General features: G+C 51.4%; 9 protein-coding genes across 9 annotated transcripts; 4 read left to right on the top strand and 5 right to left on the bottom strand.

The window, feature by feature from the left end:
• Positions 1-419: 419 nt before the first annotated feature.
• N7446_013678 (CAAX prenyl protease RCE1) lies at positions 420-1,621 on the bottom strand (the record flags this gene model as incomplete). Its single annotated transcript, XM_058522418.1, has 4 exons — positions 420-956; positions 1,010-1,390; positions 1,480-1,520; positions 1,567-1,621. The coding sequence occupies 4 exons, from the start codon at positions 1,619-1,621 to the stop codon at positions 420-422; spliced, it is 1,014 nt and encodes a 337-aa protein (XP_058365895.1).
• A 1,261-nt stretch (positions 1,622-2,882) lies between these two features.
• Positions 2,883-5,705, top strand: N7446_013677 (putative serine-rich protein; the record flags this gene model as incomplete). Its single annotated transcript, XM_058522417.1, has 2 exons — positions 2,883-4,949; positions 5,003-5,705. 2 exons carry the CDS (start codon positions 2,883-2,885, stop codon positions 5,039-5,041), a joined length of 2,106 nt encoding a protein of 701 aa, XP_058365894.1. The 3' UTR covers positions 5,042-5,705.
• Positions 5,706-6,045: 340 nt separating this feature from the next.
• Positions 6,046-7,878, bottom strand: N7446_013676 (lysophospholipid acyltransferase; the record flags this gene model as incomplete). Its single annotated transcript, XM_058522416.1, has 4 exons — positions 6,046-6,530; positions 6,582-7,700; positions 7,761-7,805; positions 7,857-7,878. The coding sequence occupies 4 exons, from the start codon at positions 7,876-7,878 to the stop codon at positions 6,046-6,048; spliced, it is 1,671 nt and encodes a 556-aa protein (XP_058365893.1).
• A 238-nt stretch (positions 7,879-8,116) lies between these two features.
• On the top strand, positions 8,117-9,995 carry N7446_013675 (Sec1 family protein; the record flags this gene model as incomplete). Its single annotated transcript, XM_058522415.1, has 3 exons — positions 8,117-8,230; positions 8,282-9,307; positions 9,357-9,995. The coding sequence occupies 3 exons, from the start codon at positions 8,117-8,119 to the stop codon at positions 9,993-9,995; spliced, it is 1,779 nt and encodes a 592-aa protein (XP_058365892.1).
• A 369-nt stretch (positions 9,996-10,364) lies between these two features.
• On the top strand, positions 10,365-11,482 carry N7446_013674 (SDR family oxidoreductase; the record flags this gene model as incomplete). Its single annotated transcript, XM_058522414.1, has 2 exons — positions 10,365-10,481; positions 10,535-11,482. The coding sequence occupies 2 exons, from the start codon at positions 10,365-10,367 to the stop codon at positions 11,480-11,482; spliced, it is 1,065 nt and encodes a 354-aa protein (XP_058365891.1).
• Positions 11,483-11,766: 284 nt separating this feature from the next.
• N7446_013673 (leucine--tRNA ligase NAM2) lies at positions 11,767-14,872 on the bottom strand (the record flags this gene model as incomplete). Its single annotated transcript, XM_058522413.1, has 3 exons — positions 11,767-14,055; positions 14,107-14,247; positions 14,351-14,872. The coding sequence occupies 3 exons, from the start codon at positions 14,870-14,872 to the stop codon at positions 11,767-11,769; spliced, it is 2,952 nt and encodes a 983-aa protein (XP_058365890.1).
• Positions 14,873-15,212: 340 nt separating this feature from the next.
• Positions 15,213-16,171, bottom strand: N7446_013672 (sucrase/ferredoxin-like domain-containing protein; the record flags this gene model as incomplete). The annotated part of the gene is made up of 2 exons (XM_058522412.1): positions 15,213-15,911; positions 15,977-16,171. The coding sequence occupies 2 exons, from the start codon at positions 16,169-16,171 to the stop codon at positions 15,213-15,215; spliced, it is 894 nt and encodes a 297-aa protein (XP_058365889.1).
• A 2,290-nt stretch (positions 16,172-18,461) lies between these two features.
• Positions 18,462-19,740, top strand: fdh (formate dehydrogenase (NAD+) FDH1; the record flags this gene model as incomplete). The annotated part of the gene is made up of 2 exons (XM_058522411.1): positions 18,462-18,626; positions 18,679-19,740. The coding sequence occupies 2 exons, from the start codon at positions 18,462-18,464 to the stop codon at positions 19,738-19,740; spliced, it is 1,227 nt and encodes a 408-aa protein (XP_058365888.1).
• A 500-nt stretch (positions 19,741-20,240) lies between these two features.
• On the bottom strand, positions 20,241-20,980 carry N7446_013670 (uncharacterized protein; the record flags this gene model as incomplete). Its single annotated transcript, XM_058522410.1, has 2 exons — positions 20,241-20,648; positions 20,825-20,980. 2 exons carry the CDS (start codon positions 20,978-20,980, stop codon positions 20,241-20,243), a joined length of 564 nt encoding a protein of 187 aa, XP_058365887.1.
• Between the last annotated feature and the right edge of the window lie 72 nt (positions 20,981-21,052).

Raw genomic sequence — 21,052 nt, 5'->3', positions numbered from 1 at the left:
ATACCACGCTATATACATTGTCACGCAGGGCAGCTAGATATATTAGTACCAACATTTAAATCTTCTACTAGTAGTAGTATGTTATATGTACTTACGCTATTGGTATCAAAGATTCTATTATTGTATCTACATAAAGTAATTATCCACCTGAACCGGAAATATACACGACCAAGAAAGGACACAAAGAAAAGCCTAGGAGATGCTTAGGGATTGGTTGAGCGCTTTTTAGATGCAAAGAAACCATTTATTTCGAGTGCCAAGATAACGTTTTTTTTTACCATGGCTCAGTTTGACGCATTAAAAGATATAAATGAAACGCCACTAAACCGAACATAGCCTCCGTCAAAATAATAAAAAAATACACCTATCTCTGTCAATCCAGCCCCGATAGAAGAGGGCTCAACCATGTCTGATTCGCCCTAGGTGGATTTCCCCGAGAAAGAGACAAGTGCATGATATGACTCGGTCAAAGGCCATAGACTCTGAGCAAAGGCCAAGGCACCCGCCACCAGAAGCACATAATAAGCGACCGTCCACCCAATACCGAGAGTCCCATCTCCAACCTCAGCCGAGCTGCCCTCAGAGTCTTCTTTGCCACGAGTGATGGGCGGCCCCATAGGTTCTCCGGCCTCAACGCGACCCCAGAACCGAGGCAGACCACACCAGTTGCAGAAGCTGTGGATGACAATGACGGCCAACAAGGAGCCGGTTCGCAGATAGACAAAAGTGGCGTACCAGCCAAAGATGGTAGTATACCCAAATTGGAAGAGCGAGCGCGCCAATGCCGCCAGAGCTGGTGTGTCTGGGTGCGTCAGGCGGAACTCATAGAAGTGGTGGATATGCGCGATGCCGAAATACAATGGCGCGATGAAGACAATGCGGCCTGGCGATACATGTGCTAGAAGATGCAAGGGGACGATTGCCGAGCGGAACATGACCTCTTCGGTAATAGGGCCCTGCAAAGATATTTAGAATGATAGCTAGTGTCTCAAGAGGGGATATCATTTACCGCGACATAATTTCTCCACCCGATCCAGCCACCCAGGCTCTCGGAGAGCTTGCTGTGCCGGAACCAAAATCTCCATTCACCTTCGACGATTCCTCGCTCGAAGAGCGGGCCCACGAAGAGAATTGCGGTTAGGAGCAGACCGCGGAAGATCTCCAACACGCCGACGGGCCACCAGCCGAGTAGTCTCAACCCCGCAGCGACCGACGTGTTCCCCTCTTCAACGGCCAGCCAGAGGACGACTACTGAGCTGAAGATGCATGAACCTGTAACGGCGCGAATGCGGGCCCGAATGACGGAGGGCGCATCGCGACTAAGGCTTGGCGATGGTCTGGTCGTTGGAGAGAGATAGAATGGGACCACGTAGAGTAATGTGAGTAGGACCTGAGTTTGTTAGATATCAAAATTGCAGTCGTTTCATTTTCTCTTTTTTTCCTTTCTGTTTGGGGTGATTCTTAGATGTCTCTACATACAGAGAAAAAAGCGACCGTCCTGCCTGACAGCGCTGGGTCATCTGGACAGTGTTAGTTGGTACTTATGAGAGTAATAGTACTACATACCCTGTTGTTTTGTGTACAGACTCTTGATGCGAGCTAACAAGCCGACAGGAGCCATGATGAGATCTATGTTGGGGAAGTATTGAGACCCTCGGAAAGAACAAGATGGCCCAGACGTTGCTTTGTTGTTATTACAATACGCAGAAGGCCAGGTACTGCACAGGGATTGGCTGAGAAATGTAGAATACAGTATGGTATTGTCAGAATGAGCCATGGACCATTGAATGTTTATCTTAATATTGTCGACTACATCTATAACTACAACTACAAGTACACGACAGGTATAAGTTACAGGCACAAACGATAAGTAGGAGATGACTATATATATCCCATCCCAACGGCTCCAGGCTACCGAACTGCTGGACCGAGCGTCAAATGTGATCTCTCTCATCTGTCACCCCTTGAGTCCATCTTCATTTTAAACTGAGTCAATGTGAGGGGCTCGTGGACGATAATTCTCCGATTCACGAGAGACAAGGGAAGCAGCAGGTGGGAGAAAAATAATTGAGGGACCATCATATTATTGCCTGTCAAGGGCGTTGGCAGCGAGGGCATGTCAGACACACAGCCGCTAGCCAAACTCATCCTAGTCGAGACAACACACAAGTCTCCACTCAAAGACTGGTTTATGAGCACCGAAAATCACAATGCATACAGGTACAGGTGTACCTGCTGATCCTGGCCGGTACACCCTCGGATGGTAAGTCATAGCACATACTAGGGCTGCAAGTCCAATGTACTATAGAATCATACTGTAGTGCGTAGCCTGTGCAGGTTTTCACCAGCGTGTCTCGACCTATCGAGTCAAGCCTCCAACTACCAACGGGTGTTCCTAAGCCACCCCGGAGGAGTCGAGAACTGGAGCCAATGCAGGCTGCATCACCCCTTGGGGTCTAGATTGGGTGGTGATAGGCGCCCGGTTCATTGTTCACCGCTGGGCAACAAAATTCCTCACCCCCTTCCTTCCAGTGTCTCACGTCTGTGTTTTCGTTACTTCCTGTCGTGTGCTTTTTGTTGAAACGCTTTAATGATTGTTTTCGCCCTGTCGCTCTTTTTAATGGCTTTCGATGTCTGAAACGAACTAATCCCGACCCTGACGACTTTCGCACGTCCCACGCTCTTTTTTGATGAATTTCGGCCCATAGACCCTAGATCTCGACACCTGGGTATACATTCCTTACATCGAACCATTCATTTCCAATCTAGGAAAACAACAACAACCCCGTCATTCTTTTGATTTTGTTTATTGCCTGTTTAGCAAGTCCTTCTTTGCCTTCTGACATCCTTCCGATCAATGCCGTAAGTTCGTGACTTCGACCATGTCTTATCCCCGGACCTCGCGCGTGCGGAGGGCATTGCAAGAGCGCAGTTCAGCTCACACGAATGAAAGATCACCAAACCGGTCGTTGCGCATGGTGTCGGACCAGGAAGATGTCGATATGTATACCGCGACGCCTTTCCCGACCAAGCCGGAGCAGATCCTGTTGCCCATGCCCGGCAAAGGACAGCAAGACTACATCTCGGACACCGGTTTTAGCTATTCAGATCACCACCTAGGACCGTCCACGTCTACGTACTCCTCACCGTCCTTCAGTCAAAGCACCAACAGCCCGCGAGATCACTCCATTGGAGAGAGTTGGGATGTCTCGTCGACTGTTAATACTGGCCAATCGCCGCCAGAGCTGTGGGATGAAGATCCAACTTCTAGCAAGTCGTCATTGCCAGACATTTCATCTGGTAAAGCGCCCGACTATGGGTCCGACAGTTCGGAGCCGGAGTACTCTGATGACGAGATGATTGTGCTGCCGACAGCCACGCCAACTATCAAGGCAGTACTTTCAGAGCCGCCCACCTCGCCAAAGTCTTCTCAAGGCTCCGGGGAGTCGATTGGCTACTCCAGCCCAAACCTCGAGCAAATTGGTGCTCCATCAAGTCCCAATTTTGTAATGCTGGATAACTCGAGTATGAACTTCCACCGTCCTGCCACTGCATCCTCAGAGTCAGACCCCAGAACCAACTCGCTGTCTTCGTACAACTCACGGGGTACCGTGGTGAGACACGCCGGCGCCGCTCCCTGGATCAACACAGCCTCATCTGAGCAAATGAGCTACCGCTCTCCATCATTTCATTCCAGTCCGCCCTGGCAGTCCGTGGCGTCCTTCCGCACAACGTCGCGTGCACCATCTGGCAGCCGCTCGCGTTCTGCGACCTCTTCCTCGCGCAGCCTACGCTCAGCATCTGACCTGCAGGCAGCTATTGACAACGGTGTCCCAATTCAATACCCGCGTATCCGCGCGCCATCGTCATCAAGCTCCCGCGCCGGAACTTCAGTCACTCCAGAGCGCGACTTCACGCCAGGCCCAGCCTCCGGCCGTTGGAACCCTCACCTGTCAACCGTCTCTTCAATCTGGTCTGCAGAGGAACCGACCAACCTCTCCGCGCAAGCGGAAATCCCCTCAGAACCCGAGATGGCCGAGCCATCACCACCCCCACCAGCAGCGCTGAAGAGCGAGAATACACGTTCTTCCGTATGGCTCGTGGAGTCCTCAAACGACAGCGACGAAGAGCGCCTAGACAGCCTGACAAACCTCCCAGTCCGGCCAATCTTCTCCCAAAGCCTGTCCTCCGGCTCAAAGCGAAGCAACAGTAACCGCAGTGCGAATCGCCCAGGCACGGGTACCAGCACCATCCTCAACATCCTCCCCACCTGGGCAAAGGTCTACTACCTCCGCGAACCAATGGGCCTGAACTCAACCCTGTCAATGATCGACGCCAGCCGGCCATCCTCTGTCCGCCCCGGAACATCCAACTCAAGCGCCTTCAACTTTAACCTCATGCCCACACCCCTCAACATCCCCAGACCACGTTCCCCAGAAAGGGAAAGACCTCGCTCCCCAGAGCGCGCGCAAGTTCCAATCCCCCAGCGCCGCATCGAAAGCGACCCCCGCGATCCGCGCGCTCACTGGGTCCCATCTCCAGAACCAGAGGACGGCGAGTTCGTCAACCAGCGCTACAGGTTGCGCCATAGCTGGTCACCGCATCTATACCCAGACCGAAGGGTCCTGCAGCCCTCGACCAGTGCATGGAAAGCCCCCTCCCTGGACTCGCGCAATGAACCTGTCTTTGGACGGAGGAATATCCAGGTCTACTCTTTCTGTCTGGGCTTCCTGTTCCCTCTGGCTTGGTGTATTGCTGCTGTTCTGCCGCTGCCGCCAAAACCTAAGATGTCGCCTGAGATGATGGTGCATGAATCCGACTCGGATATTGAGGCAGCGCTCGAGGCGCAGTGTATGAATTTGCAGCAGCGGCGCCATGATAATGCCCGCTGGTGGAGGAATCTCAATCGGTGGATGATCTCTCTGGGTGTGGTGATTATTGTTATTATTGTGAGTTTGCCATCTGGTTTTGGTGTGCTTGATCGTTTCTAATTATGTTGCAGATCACTCTCGCTGTTATTGGCTCTACGACGGGCTTCTAAGCCCTATACGACAGTATCAGCCAACCATGCTCTCTCCTTCTCTTCCAGCGTGGTTGTGCTCGACTCGCCATATTTCATTTAATGCTCTCACGACTTGGACTTGCTTTGCCTACGGCTTTACAAAACCTTCATTCTGACGTTTTCTTTTTTTTTGTGATTTCTTCACTCACTTTTGACTTGGGCTTGTAGCCTCTACCAACACTCCCGTTTGGCTGGTTTCTTTTCTTCATTTCCTGTCCTGTTTGATCTTATTAATCGTTCCTCGATTCACTGATACTACAGACATCCCTTTTCTTTTATCTTCTGACTGTGATCCCTCGCCTCGGTCTATCACTATCCCCTTCTTCTATTTTTACAGCTCTCCTTTTTTGCCTTTCAATTCACTGCACACAGTTCGACATGACCACGACACGATTCAACGCACATAATATCCCCCCATCTTGGTTCTACAGTTCCGCTTATTTTACATTTCTGGGATTCTATTCTACGCATGGCGCCTTACAGGCTTTTGTTTGCAACCACTATATGACGTCCATGTATTGGACATATGTTTTACTCTTTATTGCCATTCTTGATCTTTACTGAATCGTTGTTCGATTTGATATTGGCTCGGTGCATATTTTTACTCTTCAGTGACCACCTGTGTTATATCATCATTTTCGAGGTTTCATACTTTTGATTCAATCAATTATTTTCATATTTTTATAAGCCCTACTTCAAAATTGTTCATTACGTTCTTTTTTTCTTAAGAACTATCCCATCTATTACGGTTTATGAACATCTGTATTGCCAAGACGAGATCGACTCGATTCGAGCCATCACCATCGCTATTAAAGCTAGAGATAAAGACACAACAAAGAAATTTTGACGCTCCAACGCTCCAACGCATTTATTTGCACCAAACGACACCACCAAAGTCACGCCCACTACCCCAAAAACACTTTAATCCGGCTCTCCATCTATCCATGATACCAACAATCTCTCCCTAGCTGAGACTTCGAAATCTACAGCTTCCGCCCAATCTTCTCCTCAACGGCAGCCTTCAGCTCCTCCCCGGTAGGCATGGTAACAACACTACCGCGTCTCCCCCGAGCCTCAATCTCAGCCTTGATCTCCTGGACCGCCTCATCGAAGTCGCGTTCAGGATCATTAGGGAAGCCCAGTACAGGAGGACGCACCGAGTCAGTGCTGACGGTTCGTCCGACATTGGGGCGCGTGCGACGCTTCAGTGTTGAAACGAGGTAGCCCTTCAACGGGGAGAAGGAAGCAAATGCCACTAGGGAGAAGAGTGTGCCGGCGATACCATAGAAGTAGACTCTCGACCAGACAGTTACTGAGTCATCGAAGCTTAGGAGGATGAAGGGGAGGACGGCGAAGGAGAGGGTTAGTTGGGTGGCGAGCCAGCTGAGGATGTCGTAATAGCGCTTGTTTGGCATTGGAGCTGAGCCATCTGGGGTAAGGAAGAAGGGGCGGACGTAGCGGCGGAAGTCTATAAAGGTTAGTTACATGGAGATTCGGAGATGGGCTTTGGGTGTCGTACTCTTCGCCACGGTTTGGATGAATGATCCCAGGACAAATGTCATGTAATATCCTGGATAGAAACCGTGCCAGAGGGCACTGGTGGCAAAGGTTGCCATGCTGGCGCGGAATCCGGGCTTCTTGCCCTTGGGGGTAACTCGCAGGTATATGTAGTTACGCAACCAGTGGTTGGTGTTCTTGTTCCAGTTGCCTAGGTAGGCGTGCGAGTTTTGCGCCATCTCCAGACCCCAGGGATTAACGTTCTCCAGTCGGTTCCAGAAGACTTTGCCCGTAGTCTGGTCAAAGCCGTTGTATCCCATGCCGGACAGAATACAGGCACCCTCGGTCAGAGACCAGACACCGTAGTACTTCAGACGCGCTGTGAAGCCAACCATGTGTACGGTAAACACACGACGCAGGAAAGAGTACTGCAGGAATGCATCTGAAAGCACAAAGTCGGTGGTAAAGTAGGCGCCTAGCTGGATGAAGGCAAGAATCCATGCCAATCCAATCGCCAGCTTCTTGACAGCAGGGGTTCCACTGCGAGGGATCTTGCGCTTCTTCCGTGTAGGTGGCACCTTGGACGGATCAGTTCCAGGCGGGACTTCAAATAGTGTGGTATCGAGCCAGCGGCGGTAGGCCACATATTCGAAAGAGGGGCCGGCGAAAAGCGAGGGGAAGAACATCACATAGCCCAGGTAATCCAAGATGCCAGGGAACTTGGAGATAGCAGAGTACTTCTGCGGATCCGACAGCTGAGCCTGGGGAAGACGGCCGTCGTGAATATTCCAGCAGAACGAGGTGAGCTTCATGACAAGAACCATCTGCGCTCCGGTAATATCAACTGAGTGTGCGTCATCGACCATCTGACGGTAGATGTGGTTAAGCGACATATGGCCCATGAGGAAGGAGAACCCAACCCACGGCATCAGAGACCCGTCCACATAGTATGCGATCACGTAGGTGCCCGCAGCACTGTACATCAAGGTGCGTAGACCATCCCAGAGGTCGAACAGGCCAACCAGATAGAACAGGGACACGCTGATAATGAATGCATTCTTTTTCCAGGGTTGGGCATCGGGAATGCGCTTGAGCAGGGCGGCGAGCGGGTAGGAGAGGAGGAACGAGCCGATCAGCTTGACTGGAGCTGTGGTCAGAAACTGCTAACAAGGTCGGAGATTATGGAGACGGAGGTTCGTACGCTCATCAATTGATGCGCCAGTGAGCCGAGCTGGCAGCTCGAATACTGCGGGGAGACGTTAGTCGAGTCGGGGAGCTTCTCAAGAAGGGAACGAACTCTGGTCTATGTAGGGCAACATGTTGACCCAACAGAGAAGATGAAAATAAGAAATGCGAAAGAATCAGAGCATGGAGAGAAGAAAGTAGGAAAGTTGAAAACAGGGAAAAAAGTAGCTTGTCATGTGGAAAGCGGAAGTCCCCAACAACTTCCCGAATCCCGCCATCTCCACACTCAACTCCCCTCGATCTTTATCAGCTTCGGTTTTACCTGGGGATTTGTGGTTTTTAGAGCTTCTTCTTCTTAAAATCCCGCCCAGCATGGATGTCGTTGCGGCCGCCTCGGGGTACATCTCCAAGATGGTCACCGTGGGCGAATCGGCCTCAGGAGCTTCGTCATCCAAGATGAAGATCTTGCTTCTTGATAGTGAGACAGTGGGAGATTTACTCAGCTGACTCTTGTTATCCATCGCTAACTGATCACAGGTTCCCATCGTTTCGACTGCCATCACCCAATCCGCCCTGCTTAATCACGAGGTCTACCTCATCGATCGCCTGGACAATGCCGCGCGCGAGAAGATGCGCCACCTGCGCTGTTTATGCTTCGTGCGCCCATCACCCACCTCGATTCAATTTTTGATTGATGAACTCCGAGATCCCAAATATGGCGAATACTACATCTACTTAAGCAACATCATCCGCAAATCCTCCCTGGAGCGGCTCGCAGAAGCGGACAGTCATGAAGTCGTCCAATCGGTGCAGGAACAGTTCGCCGACTTTCTAGTCATCAACCCGGATCTGTGTTCTTTAGGTCTGGGCTTCCCCTTGCAACGGATATGGAGCCAGTCGCCCGATATGTGGAACCCTGATTCACTACAAAGAGCTACTGAGGGTGTATTGGCCCTGCTGCTTTCGCTGAAAAAGAATCCCCTCATCCGTTACGAGAAGAACAGTCTGTTGGCTAGAAAGCTGGCAACAGAGGTCCGATATCACATTACGCAGGAGGAGCAGCTGTTTAATTTCCGCCGGACGGACACACCGCCTATCCTACTCGTTCTTGACCGCCGCGATGATCCCATCACCCCATTGCTGACTCAGTGGACGTATCAGGCTATGGTGCATGAATTGCTTGGCATCAATAATGGCCGGGTGGATCTGCAGGATGTGCCAGAGATCCGACCAGAGCTCAAGGAGATTGTCTTGGCTCAGGATCAGGACCCATTTTTTAAGAAGAATATGTACCAGAACTTTGGTGATCTGGGGCAGAATATCAAAGAATATGTGGAGCAATACCAGACCAAAACGCAGAGCACTGCGAATATCGAGTCTATCGCTGATATGAAACGGTTCGTGGAGGATTATCCCGAGTTCCGCAAGCTCGCGGGTAATGTGAGCAAGCATGTTACCCTGGTGGGTGAGCTCAGTCGGCGCGTTGGCGAGGAGAGCCTCCTCGACGTGAGTGAACTGGAACAGAGCTTGGCATGCAATGATAACCACTCCAATGATCTCAAGGTATGTTCAAAGACTGTTGTGTTTCGCTGTAATACTCACTGTTTTCTAGTCATTGCAACGGATTATTCCATTACCAAATGTGCCAGCGGACAGTAAGCTGCGCCTCGTGGCTCTCTACGCGCTTCGCTACGAGAAACAACCCAACAATGCCCTCCCAATTCTACTTGATCTCCTTGTCACAGCGGGCGATGTCCCCTCCAACCGTGCGGCTATTATTCCCAAGCTTCTCGCCTATCACCACTCCCTCCAAGCGCCACCAGTTGCAGGCGGCTTCACAGACCTCTTCGAATCAACATCCTTCTTCTCCGGCGCGAGAGACCGCTTCAAAGGTCTCAAGGGAGTAGAGAACGTCTACACCCAGCACTCACCTCGATTGGAGGTGACCCTACAAAACCTCATCAAAGGGCGACTGAAGGAATTGCAGTATCCCTTCTTGGAAGGAAGTGGCCACACAAGAGACAAGCCACAGGATATAATCATTTTCATGGTCGGTGGTGCCACGTACGAGGAGGCCAAAATGGTCGCCCAGGTCAATGCCAGCTCCCCTGGAGTGCGTGTTGTCCTAGGTGGCACTTCTATTCATAATAGTACAACATTCCTGGAGGAGGTTGACGATGCTGTGAGTAGTTGGCCGGAACCTGGACCCTCGACAGCTGCAGGACGGCTGCGACGGGAGGTTGGACGATAATTGATTTTAGCAGGGGTGTGTATGGTAATGGAATATGAATGTATTAGTTCAATGCAAGTGTAGAGATCTCTACCCATGACTTTGCCGCTTTTGCGAAGCTCAGTAAATTCACCCCGACAATTTATCGAAGGGATTGATCTTCGCAAACTGCCTCTTCTAGATAATGCAGTAACAAAAATTGCTCTAAGCGTGACCGAACAGAACCAGAACTCGATCATGATGGTAAATGGCAGCTAATGTAAGAAATTGTAATTCTTATATCTCAACACTATAAGTGATGTGCAGTATAGTCAAAAGTGGGTCCTCGGAGAATGCGGAGAGACATTTTTCGACCTTCACCTCTCCCACTCCTCTCCAACACAACACACAATGGAAACATCCCCAAGAGGCGCCACCTCACCAGCACCGCGCGAACCGACACTAAACCTACCCTCAACAACGGACCCCCCAAGCCCGCAGAATCCCCCCAAGCCCCTCGTATGGCTGGTAAGCGCACCCCACCAAGCTCCCTTCCAACCCAACCACTAACACCAACCCAGATCTTCGGCGCAACAGGCCACATGGGCCGCTCCCTGGTTAAAACCGCACTCGCCCACAACGACCTAGTAGCAGCAGTAGGCCGCACCTACGAAAACAGCCCGGAAGCAATGAAAGAACTAGAATCCGAACACGAGAACTGCATGGGTCTCCTCTGCGACGTGCGCGCCCGCGAGACCGTCAAGTGGGTAATTGACCAGACAATCGCGCGGTTCGGGCGTATCGATGTGATCGCCAATTGTTCCGGGTACGGCGTCATCGGAGCCTGCGAGGACCAGGATGAATTCGATATCCGGAATCAGTTCGAAACGAATTTCACAGGGACGCTGAATATGATTCAGTTGTCTTTGCCGCATTTCCGACAGCGGAGGGCGGGACGGTATCTTATTTTCAGTTCGACCAGTGGTGCGCTGGGGGTCCCTGGGTTGGGACCGTATTGTGCGTCGAAGTATGCTGTTGAGGGTTTGATGGAGAGTATGCTGTATGAGGTTGACAGCTTCAATATCAAGGGGACGCTTGTTGAGCCGGGGCATATGCGTCGTGATGATATTGGAGATTTGGTTTCGCCTTCTGCTATGGCTGCCAAACCGTCCGAGCATAATCTATCTTCGCCGTTGCCTTTGTATGGGCATTTCCTTGTCAAGCCGCCAAGTGAGCCGTATAATACGTCTACGTCGCCGGCGGCGCATGCTCGGCGGATGTTGATGTGGCTTGGGGATAAGCAGCCTGCGAGTGCGGTCAAGGCGGCGCATTTGGTTTGGCAGCTTGGGCATTGCTCTTATCCTCCGTTGCGGTTGATTCTGGGGACTTATGCTGTTGAGAGTATTCGGGACCGGTTGAAGTGTATTATTGAGGAGATTGAGGATTGGAAGCATCTTAGTTTTCCGTTGGGGGAGGCGCAGCCCACGAGGGATCGATCTTCTGTGGGCGAGGGTGCTGACGCAGATTGAGGGTTGTGCGTGATGCTTTGAATGTTTTATATGATACCCCGAATTGCTGAATATCCGAATGGCATCCGATATGTTTCCTACGCTTATACGAATTACACAGAACAATCGGAAGTGCGTAAGAGAACTGCGTTGATAAAATTATATCAACCAGTGTGCTATTCTTGTAAAAGAGGACGAAACATACAACCTAAGTTTCAAAGCAAGGAATGCAATAATGTACATGTCTATTCAGATATAATAATACACGCCAGCTCCTTCTAGAATACAATAGCGGAGAGATTAGATTAGAAAACAACATTCACCAACTTGCCACCCTTGATAACAATGACTCGCCTTCTCTTCTCCCAGTCATGCTTCTCACTAAGCCACAGTTTGCCCTCGGCGGTCTCCAAGACCCGACTAATAATCCAGTCTTGTTCTTCCTGTGTAGGAGGGGTATTCTTCCCTTTGGCTGTCGACGTCTTCATTGATGGGATGGTAACAGCGCATCGGGTCTTGCCATTAACCTGCACGGCGACCTTCTGTCCACCGCGAGCGGAGAGAGTCTCTGCTTCTTCAGTTGTGAGGAGGGTGCTTGGCCAGGGTGATTTGAGGATTGATGGGACTTGTTCTTGTTCTTTGGACTTGTTCAGCAGTGTTTCGTGCAGAACTTCCCACGATTCAGATGAGAGGGCTGGAGCGATAGGAGCCAGGAGACGGAGGAGAGAGGAGATGGTTAGGTAGAGGATGAGAGGGGTAGATGCCGGAGTCGTGTTCAGGGTGTTGGTCAACTTTGTCAGGTCTGAGATGACCGTGTTCAGACTGTAGGGGTTACTCTCAAAACAGGTTGTGACGGAAGAGATGGTGTTGTGTGTAGCCAGGATGGCGTCTGCGTCTGCGTCGCTCAGGTCCTGGAGGGATGCTGGCAGAGGGGCGGCGTGACCAGTCGAAGTCGAGACCAGGGTTTCTGCCGGGATGGAGAATGACGACTCTGCTAGGGATTGCTGGATATCTTGGACGAGCTTCCAGAGCCGGCCGAACCAGCGCTCGATGCCGACGATCTTGGATTCGTCCCACTCTAGGACTTCGCTGACTGGGGCGGCGAACAGGATCTGTGCGCGCGTGGCATCGGCGCCGTACTTTGTTGTGCATTCGGTTGGGTCTACGCCATTGTATTTGCTCTTGGACATTTTCTCAAAGGAGATGTTGGGTGTGACTTGGGTGCCCTTAATCAGAGGCTTGTCTGGGCTGGTGAGGTCGACTTCCTCTGGGCGGAGGAATCGGCCAGTGGAGGGCTCGGTGAAGGTCTTGCCGTGAACCATCCCTTGACTGAGAAGAGTTTTGAATGGTTCTGCGGGTGCGTTGGAGTTTCCAGCTGGGAACAGCTCCGATTGAGCGAGGAATTTGTAGATGAACCGGGCGTAGAGGAGATGCAGGATAGCATGCTCGACACCGCCGATGTAGAAATCCACTGGCCGTGCCACGGCAGGAGAGAATGGTGCCTCCTTGTTGGCAGAGTCGAGGAATCGCAGGAAGTACCATGAAGAGTCCACAAAGGTATCCATGGTATCTGTATCCCGCTTAGCTGCTCCTCCGCAGCTGGGGCAGTTCGTGTGGAGCCATTCTTCCGATGATTCAAGAGGATTGCCTTTCTTCCCTTTCAGCCAATCTCCCTCAATCTTCGGCAGCTTCACTGGAAGATCCTTTACAGGCACGGGCACAGGACCACAGTCGCCGCAGTGGATAATGGGGATAGGGGCACCCCAGTACCGCTGACGACTAATCAGCCAATCTCGCAGACGCCAACTCTCGACAAAGTCAGCTTGTCCAACCTGCTTTAGGTCATTGACAATCAGCTTGGAGGCCTCCTTGGAGTGCAGACCTGAGTACTTCCCGCAGAGGGAAGTCAAGAAGCCCTCTTGAGTGAAAGCCTTTGAGTCAGAGGCTGGGACAACACTGTTAGCCTCGCTGCCCGTTGCCTCAGCCTCAATAACGACAGAGATGGAATCCGGGTTCACATTCTCCTTGAAGAATGACATATCTCTGGCATCGTGGCCGGGAACTCCCATGACTGCTCCTTCGCCATAATCGCTAAGGACATAGGGCGCCACGAAAACGGGAAGCTTCCTTGACAGCTGAGGGCTTTCTGCATCAATTTTCCGCAATGGATGAGATACCTCCACGTCTGATAATTTGTACCCAGCCTTCGAGTCCGGCGGAAGTGAAGATGCTTCACTCAAGAACTTCCGAAGAGCCTCGTCTTTCTCGGCAGCCTTTAGCACAATAGGATGACTCAGAGAGAGTGCAAGGTATTCCACGCCATACAGGGTGTCAGGCCGGGTAGTAAAAACATCCACATTAACCTGCTCACCCCCATTGCTGTTGACAGTTACGGGAAAAGTGACCTTCGCACCATATGATTTCCCAAGCCAATTCCGTTGCATGGAAAGCACACGCTCTGGCCATCCTCCAGAGAGAGAGTCGAGATCTTTCAACAGCGCTTCCTTGAACTCAGTGATGCGGAAGAACCACTGCTTCAAGTTCAACTTTTCAACCTTAGCACCAGACCTCCACGAGAACCCATTGGAATCAACCTGCACATAAATCAGAAAAGACAACCATATACCTCAGAAACCTTAACTCACCTGCTCATTCGCCAAAACCGTCTTATCAACCGGATCATAATTAACCAGCGCCTCAGCCTGATACGCCAAATCCTTCTCATAAAGCATAAGGAAGATTCGCTGAGTATGTTCATAGAACTCAGGGGAACAAGTCGCCAATTCCTAGATCAAACAGATTAACCCAATTCGGCCCAAACAGCTAGATATCCATGGCCATAACCATATCCAAGTTATAGCAGTAGTCACAGTGATGGCAATAACATACCCTCTCCCAATCAAACCCAGCAGAAATACACCCCAACTGCTCCTTCATCCTCGAAATATTATGCGTCGTCCACTCGGCAGGATCGATCCCACGCTCAATAGCCGCATTCTCCGCCGGCAACCCAAAAGCATCCCACCCCATCGGATGAATAACTTCATGTCCGCGCATTTTATAATACCGCGCTAGCACGTCTGATATTGTGTATACGCGCAGATGGCCCATGTGTAATGTCCCCGAGGGGTAGGGGAACATGGATAGGATGTAGGATTGGGGTTTTTGCGCGGATGTGTTGGTGGGAGATTGTGTTTCGAATTGGGTGGTAACCCGCTCGGCTTGCCATTTTTCTTGCCATTTCTTGTCGAGGGAGGGGAGGTCAAGTTTTTGAAGGGTTGATGTTGTGCTTGCGTGTCGGGTTAGGGTGTATGTGTATGCATTGTAGGTTTGGAGTCGGTTGGTTGGACGCGCGCGGAGTCGGGTTTGCGCGATTGCGCTTGGGAGGCGGGTTCGGAGGAGGGACTGCATGGTTGGTTTTGCTTTATTGTATCATGGTCGGTTGGGTTGGGGGTTTGGGGTTTGGGGATTGGGGCGATTGGCCTTGGTTCAGTGTTGGTTTGCGCATCTTCAAATCTCCCCGGTGGTTGGATAGCTTTAGCCCCGATTTGGACTAGCGTCTTTGAGGATATCTTGACTTGAACAATACTGTAGTCAATATTCAATTGCCATTTTATATATTTGATATAGTGTTGGATCTTGAATATGTATCAGTCTAGTATATTTACAAATGCAAATCTATCCCTCATCTTACATTTACCCCCATGATCTAGAGTGTCCAAATCTCTCGACACCTCCAGGGCTGGGCAGTCTACAACCTCAAAATATCCCCAGACCGATCAATCCCGCCACGGAAATGATCCGTAACAACCCTCCCCCCAAAGACAGTCTCATCAACAATCCCCTGCACATGCTTCGGCTCAACACGCCCATACCAAATCCCCTTCCCAGCCAACGGATGCGGCACCGAAGCATCCTCACCGGACATCATCTTAGGCGGGATGTAAACAATAACATTGCCCGCATATTTATGACCACCAACATGGCTAATCAGTCCGATATTCGCATGGTCCGGCGCATCAACCGTCGCCCGTGCACCTTCACTGCCAGCAGTAAATCCGCGCGCTTGTAAGACTCGCTGGAACTCGCTTTCCAGTGCTGGTGCCATAACGCCGCAGCGCATGTCTCGGCCGCCATGGCCACAGATTAGGATAGTGGGAGAGTGGTTTATGTCGATTGCGTCGGGGAAGTGCGATGCTAGTTCTGGGGCGCGGGTCATGTCTTTTCGTTTTGAGGTTGGGTGGGAGGAGTGCATGTGGTGGAGGCGTTTTGGGAGGAGATAGGCGCGGATGAAGGTGACAAGATCGGGCGTTTGTTCTGAGGGTGATGCGGTGTCTGCGGGTATTGAGGGGATGTATTTGAAGCTTGGGAAGAGGAAGGCTGAGGCAGTTGTGGGGGAGGTTGTTGAGGGTGCGATTGATGTGGCCGTTGTTAGGACGTTGTTGAATGGCTTGGATGTGTTAGCAAGAGATGGTATCATTGTTGAGGTGTGCTGAGGGTGTCTTGTTCGCATACATCAAGGTAAGGCCCACCACGACCTAGTAGACGCTTCATTCCTCGCAGGAGATTTCCCCAGCCTTCATTCTCACCATCTTCATCAATGCGACTCGTCCAATCCCGCTTCCCTGTGCAGACGAGGAGCTGCTGCGTATAGGCAGCCATTGTCCCGTTTAACGTATGTTCATGGTCGATTGGCAGACCCTCTGGCATGGCGGGCGTGGATGGGCAATCGCAGCTTCGCTCGGGGCATGATTTCGTCACGGGTAATGGAGGTGGGATATGCAGGCGCACGCGGTGTCGGCTATTGTGGTTTGGGGTGGTGGATAGCAGGCGTATGCTTCGACATGTCTGTCCGGTCCAGTCGCGCGTGACGGACTGCAGGATTGTTGGTCTCAATCTCATCGCATAAATGTGTACAAGTGACAGTAAAGAATGTGAAAATAGCTTAGACAAGTAGACAAGTAAAAAGAGCGAGTGCTGAGTATTAAAGAATTGCTATCTCCGAGCGCACAGTCCGAGTCGGACCGGAGCTTCGGTATTATCAATCACCGCCTGCTATTTGCTCCCGTTCCATGTACACTCCGTACTCTCCTCCACATGTCCAAACATTGTAATATTGTCCATGTCAAATGCAGGCGGGAAGTTCTCTTCACTTGCTTCAGAATATCCATTCGAGTTTCAATTTTCAGTTTTCCGAAACGTTGTATCTCCCATCATGGCCCTCGTAGCGTAGATAACAACCAACCGACTGCGTAAATCCAAGCGAGCCCGAAGCCAATCGACTGAGATCAAAGTAGAGTGATCTCAGATATATTCGAATCCGTGAAAATTTGTGGTGTATTCGAACAAATAAGTCTGTCGCAAAGGTTCCTATGCACGGAGAAGTGGGTTTGCAACCTAGAGAAAATAAACATCTTTAGTTTTCACACATTTTTTTGGAGACTCGAGGTCAATGCGACCGAGAAGCCCATCAGAGCACGAAGCGTGTCCTCGCTCAAACAAGCCTCGTATGCATGGGTTTGCCCCGCAGCTGATCATGCGACGATTCGAGGATACGCGCCGAAAGTCTCGAACCTCGTGTGGGTACCATCCCATCACGGCGACTTGATCTGCGGTCACTGTTCGAATTGGATGCATAGATTGATTATTTGGACAGCTTGTTTGTTGTGATCGCCATCTGGAAGGGTGATGTAGTGTATGGCGCGAAATGGTTGAGGGGCGGACCTTTCGAGCTGGTATGTTAGCACCGTTGAAGAGACTGATTTCTCGGTCGCTGTCCGTGTTAGCTGCTGGTGCTCATCACATAACGTAAAAGTCGTAGCCCTTCAATTCAACCCAGAACCTTGACTGGGCGCCGTTGCAATTGTCAAACATGCAAGTCAACCCATATCATGCAAGGTAATTGACGGCGCAAGATAAACACGACGGGCAAGGAAGCCCGCGGATGGTGGTGGATTAAATCAATCCACTACCCCCTCTCCATTCTTGATCTGGTCATGCATTCCGGCCTGAATCAAGTTGTAGACACAGTGGACCCGTGCGGACACTTCTCCAAACCTCCTCAGAGGAGGCAGTGTATAGTTGGAGATGAGGGCCGAGTTTCGGCAGAAGCGCGGGTGTATCTCGGGCTGTCTCCCGTGAGAGAGGATGAGCCAGGTAATGGCCCTCTACCTTGGGGACCAGGGGACCAGTGGAATTGAGCTAGCAGACTTGGAGATATTCCCAGGCCGGCCCTAAGGATATACATGTAACCCAGCCGATATGCTCTCAAATGACCCCTCATTATGTCAGCACCCCGCTGCGGGGAACTTTTGTGCGAGCTGAGGTAATCACTGAGATGGACAGAGAGAAGTCTAGACAACTAAGAGAATAATTCATATATCTCTATTAGAAGCTATAGTATTTGATATTGTTGATATTGGAGTTATCGTAGCTCATATTCCTCCAAAGTGATATGTATATGTGACACACATAAGCTTCAGTAGATTAACTTCTATAGTGTACGACTTAGTATCAAGTAGGGTACCAATTAGCTAACAGCAACCGATGTGAGCTACACAGTGCATGTACATGTACGTGGACCCCAACGTATCAAGGTTCGGAGGACCAGCCGGAGGAAACCCCTCGTGTAGTGAAGTGTCCCTCATGCGGAGACACGGAAGTGGAAACCTCAGTTGCCGCTCCAGTCCCGCAGTTGGAGGCATGGTGGCTCCCCAGGTGTGGTCTATATATTGTGCTCTGTTTGCTGTTTCAATTTGACTTTTCCATCCCCTTCATCATCTTCAGTCATCTCCGGTAAGATCAAAGCCCTGATTACTCTGTCTGATATATATATTTATATATATACTCCCCGCGTGCCCCACTCTCCCCGCTATCAACAGTTTCTCCAACGCCGTTTCGGGTTGGTTGACTTCATAGACTACATCAAGTACACATATAAGTCCAGACGCTGACCTTCTCTAGATTCCATCTTCTTTAATTTTATCTTCACATATTCACAATGGTATTTATTCGTTCCTTTTCCCGTCAATTGCGACGGCCCTTCCTCTCGGGCCTCAAGGCCACCCCGTTCCCTCGGGCGTCACCCTTGGGTTCTATCTCCGGAGCACGAACGCTAACTGCTACCGCCAATCTACAGGGTAAGGTTCTTTTGGTTCTTTACGACGTAAGTGATTCCAATTTTGCAATTCGACGACAATTCGCTAACATGACATAAGGGTGGTGAGCACTCCAAGCAGCAGCCTGCTCTGCTTGGTACCACTGAGAACGAGCTCGGCATCCGCAAGTGGCTCGAGGATGCTGGCCACACCCTGGTCACCACCTCCGACAAGGAGGGTGAGAACTCCACCTTCGACAAGGAGCTTGTCGACGCTGAGGTCATCATCACCACCCCCTTCCACCCCGGTTACCTGACTGCTGAGCGTCTGGCCAAGGCCAAGAACCTCAAGCTCGCTGTCACTGCCGGTATCGGTTCCGACCACGTTGACCTGAACGCCGCCAACACCACCAACGGCGGTATCACTGTTGCCGAGGTCACCGGATCCAACGTCGTCTCCGTCGCGGAGCACGTCGTCATGACCATCCTCCTCCTGGTCCGCAACTTCGTCCCTGCACACGAGCAGATCAAGAACGGTGACTGGAATGTCGCCGCCGTCGCCAAGAACGAGTACGATCTCGAAGGCAAGGTCGTCGGTACCGTCGCTGTCGGCCGTATCGGTGAGCGTGTCCTCCGCCGTCTCAAGCCCTTCGACTGCAAGGAGCTCCTCTACTACGACTACCAGCCCCTCTCCGCCGAGGCCGAGAAGGAGATTGGCTGCCGTCGCGTCGAGAACCTCGAGGAGATGCTCGCCCAGTGTGATGTGGTCACCATCAACTGCCCCCTGCACGAGAAGACTCGCGGTCTCTTCAACAAGGACCTCATCTCCAAGATGAAGCCCGGTGCTTGGCTCGTCAACACCGCCCGTGGTGCCATTGTCGTCAAGGAGGATGTCGCCGAGGCCCTCAAGTCCGGCCACCTCCGCGGATACGGTGGTGATGTCTGGTTCCCCCAGCCCGCCCCCAAGGACCACCCTCTCCGCTACGCCGAGCACCCCTGGGGTGGTGGCAACGGCATGGTTCCCCACATGTCCGGTACCTCCATCGATGCGCAGGTCCGCTACGCCAACGGCACCAAGGCCATCCTGGACAGCTACTTCTCCGGCCGTGAGGACTACCGCCCTGAGGACCTGATCGTCCACAAGGGTCAGTACGCCACCAAGGCTTACGGTCAGCGCAAGTAAAAATGCACCTAAGAATTTCCGGGTTCATGTTTATACTTTTCTTTATGAATGTTCATAGGCCCTAACGGGCGATGCTGAAAAGTAGCATCATTCACGATACCAATGAAATAATATTTTAAGTGATTTTTCTCTTTTACCTGTTTTAGATTTGCATTTGAAACGTGCGTGATGATCCTAGTGGAGACGTCGATCTCAGCCCAGCCTCTAGTGGAGTCCGCCATTTTTAAGCATTCCGAGGTTATTGCTGGATAGGATATACTTCAATAGCTTATCACCTCTTTACGAAACCCCAGGTAGTCTCGATGATGAAAAAACTCTATAAACAGAGCAGAACCATATGTAAAACGCAAAGCTCAATGCAATATAAAATAAACCTCTCGCAAAACGCCCATGAATGTACCCCAGAAATCTACCCCAGAAACACCAAAGAGACAAATGCACGCGCACGGGTTCCCAGGATATCAATGCTAAAAATACCTCTCGCCACTTCCATTCCACCCTCAACGCCTCCCACCACCATGGTGATCCTCCTCATCACTATCATCCATAAACCCCTCCTCCAGATCCCGGCTCAACCTCCCCTCAGCCTCAGCAACAGACCCACGCCTCCGTTCCAACGCCTCCCGCCTAGCGGCATCCATATCCATCCCAACAAGAATCTCCCCCTCATCATCGTCGATACTGATAGTATCATGCTCAACGTGCGCGCCGCGCCGCCAGGTGGAAGGTAGGAAAAAGCGCATTATGGCGTCGGCTATGCGGTCGCGGAGGGAGAGGGTGTGGGCTGATATATTGTGTAACGGGAGGTACTGGGAGTAGCGTTGGTGGTAGCGGCGGAAGATTGGGAGGATTAAGCACGTGGCCAGGATGTAGATTGTTAGGGCTATTAGGGCTGGGATGAGGATTGTCTGGTTGGGGTTGGGTGTTAGTTTTGTTTGTTTGTTTGGGTGGGTTGTTGGTTGGTTGTTTAGCTGGGTGGGTGAGTGGGTGGTTTGGGTCTGGGGGTTTGATGTGTTGTTTCTGGGGGTTTTGATAGAGGTATAGGTCGGTCGGTCACTGGTTCGGATAGGGGTTGAGGGCGTACCTTTGCGAAGACGCCTGATGATCCCATATTGGGCGGACTCGCTTGGTCTTCAGGGCGGGACGATGGGTGACGCGCCGGGGTTGTGTATGGCTGTGTATGGGTTGTAAAGCGGAACACGGGGTAGGGAATCGGAGTCCGGGGCGGGCTCAGGCGCATGCAGATCGCGCAAATACCTTTGATATTGAAGATCGGGTCTCATTGTAGCGACACGTGACCGGACCTAATGTT

Source organism: Penicillium canescens, assembly GCF_028828765.1.
Source record: "Penicillium canescens strain IBT 15451 chromosome Unknown utg000011l_segment0_segment0, whole genome shotgun sequence".
Taxonomy (NCBI): Eukaryota; Fungi; Ascomycota; class Eurotiomycetes; order Eurotiales; family Aspergillaceae; genus Penicillium; species Penicillium canescens.
The sequence above is the reverse complement of the archived record's forward strand: the minus strand, read 5'-3'. Positions and strand labels throughout refer to the sequence as shown.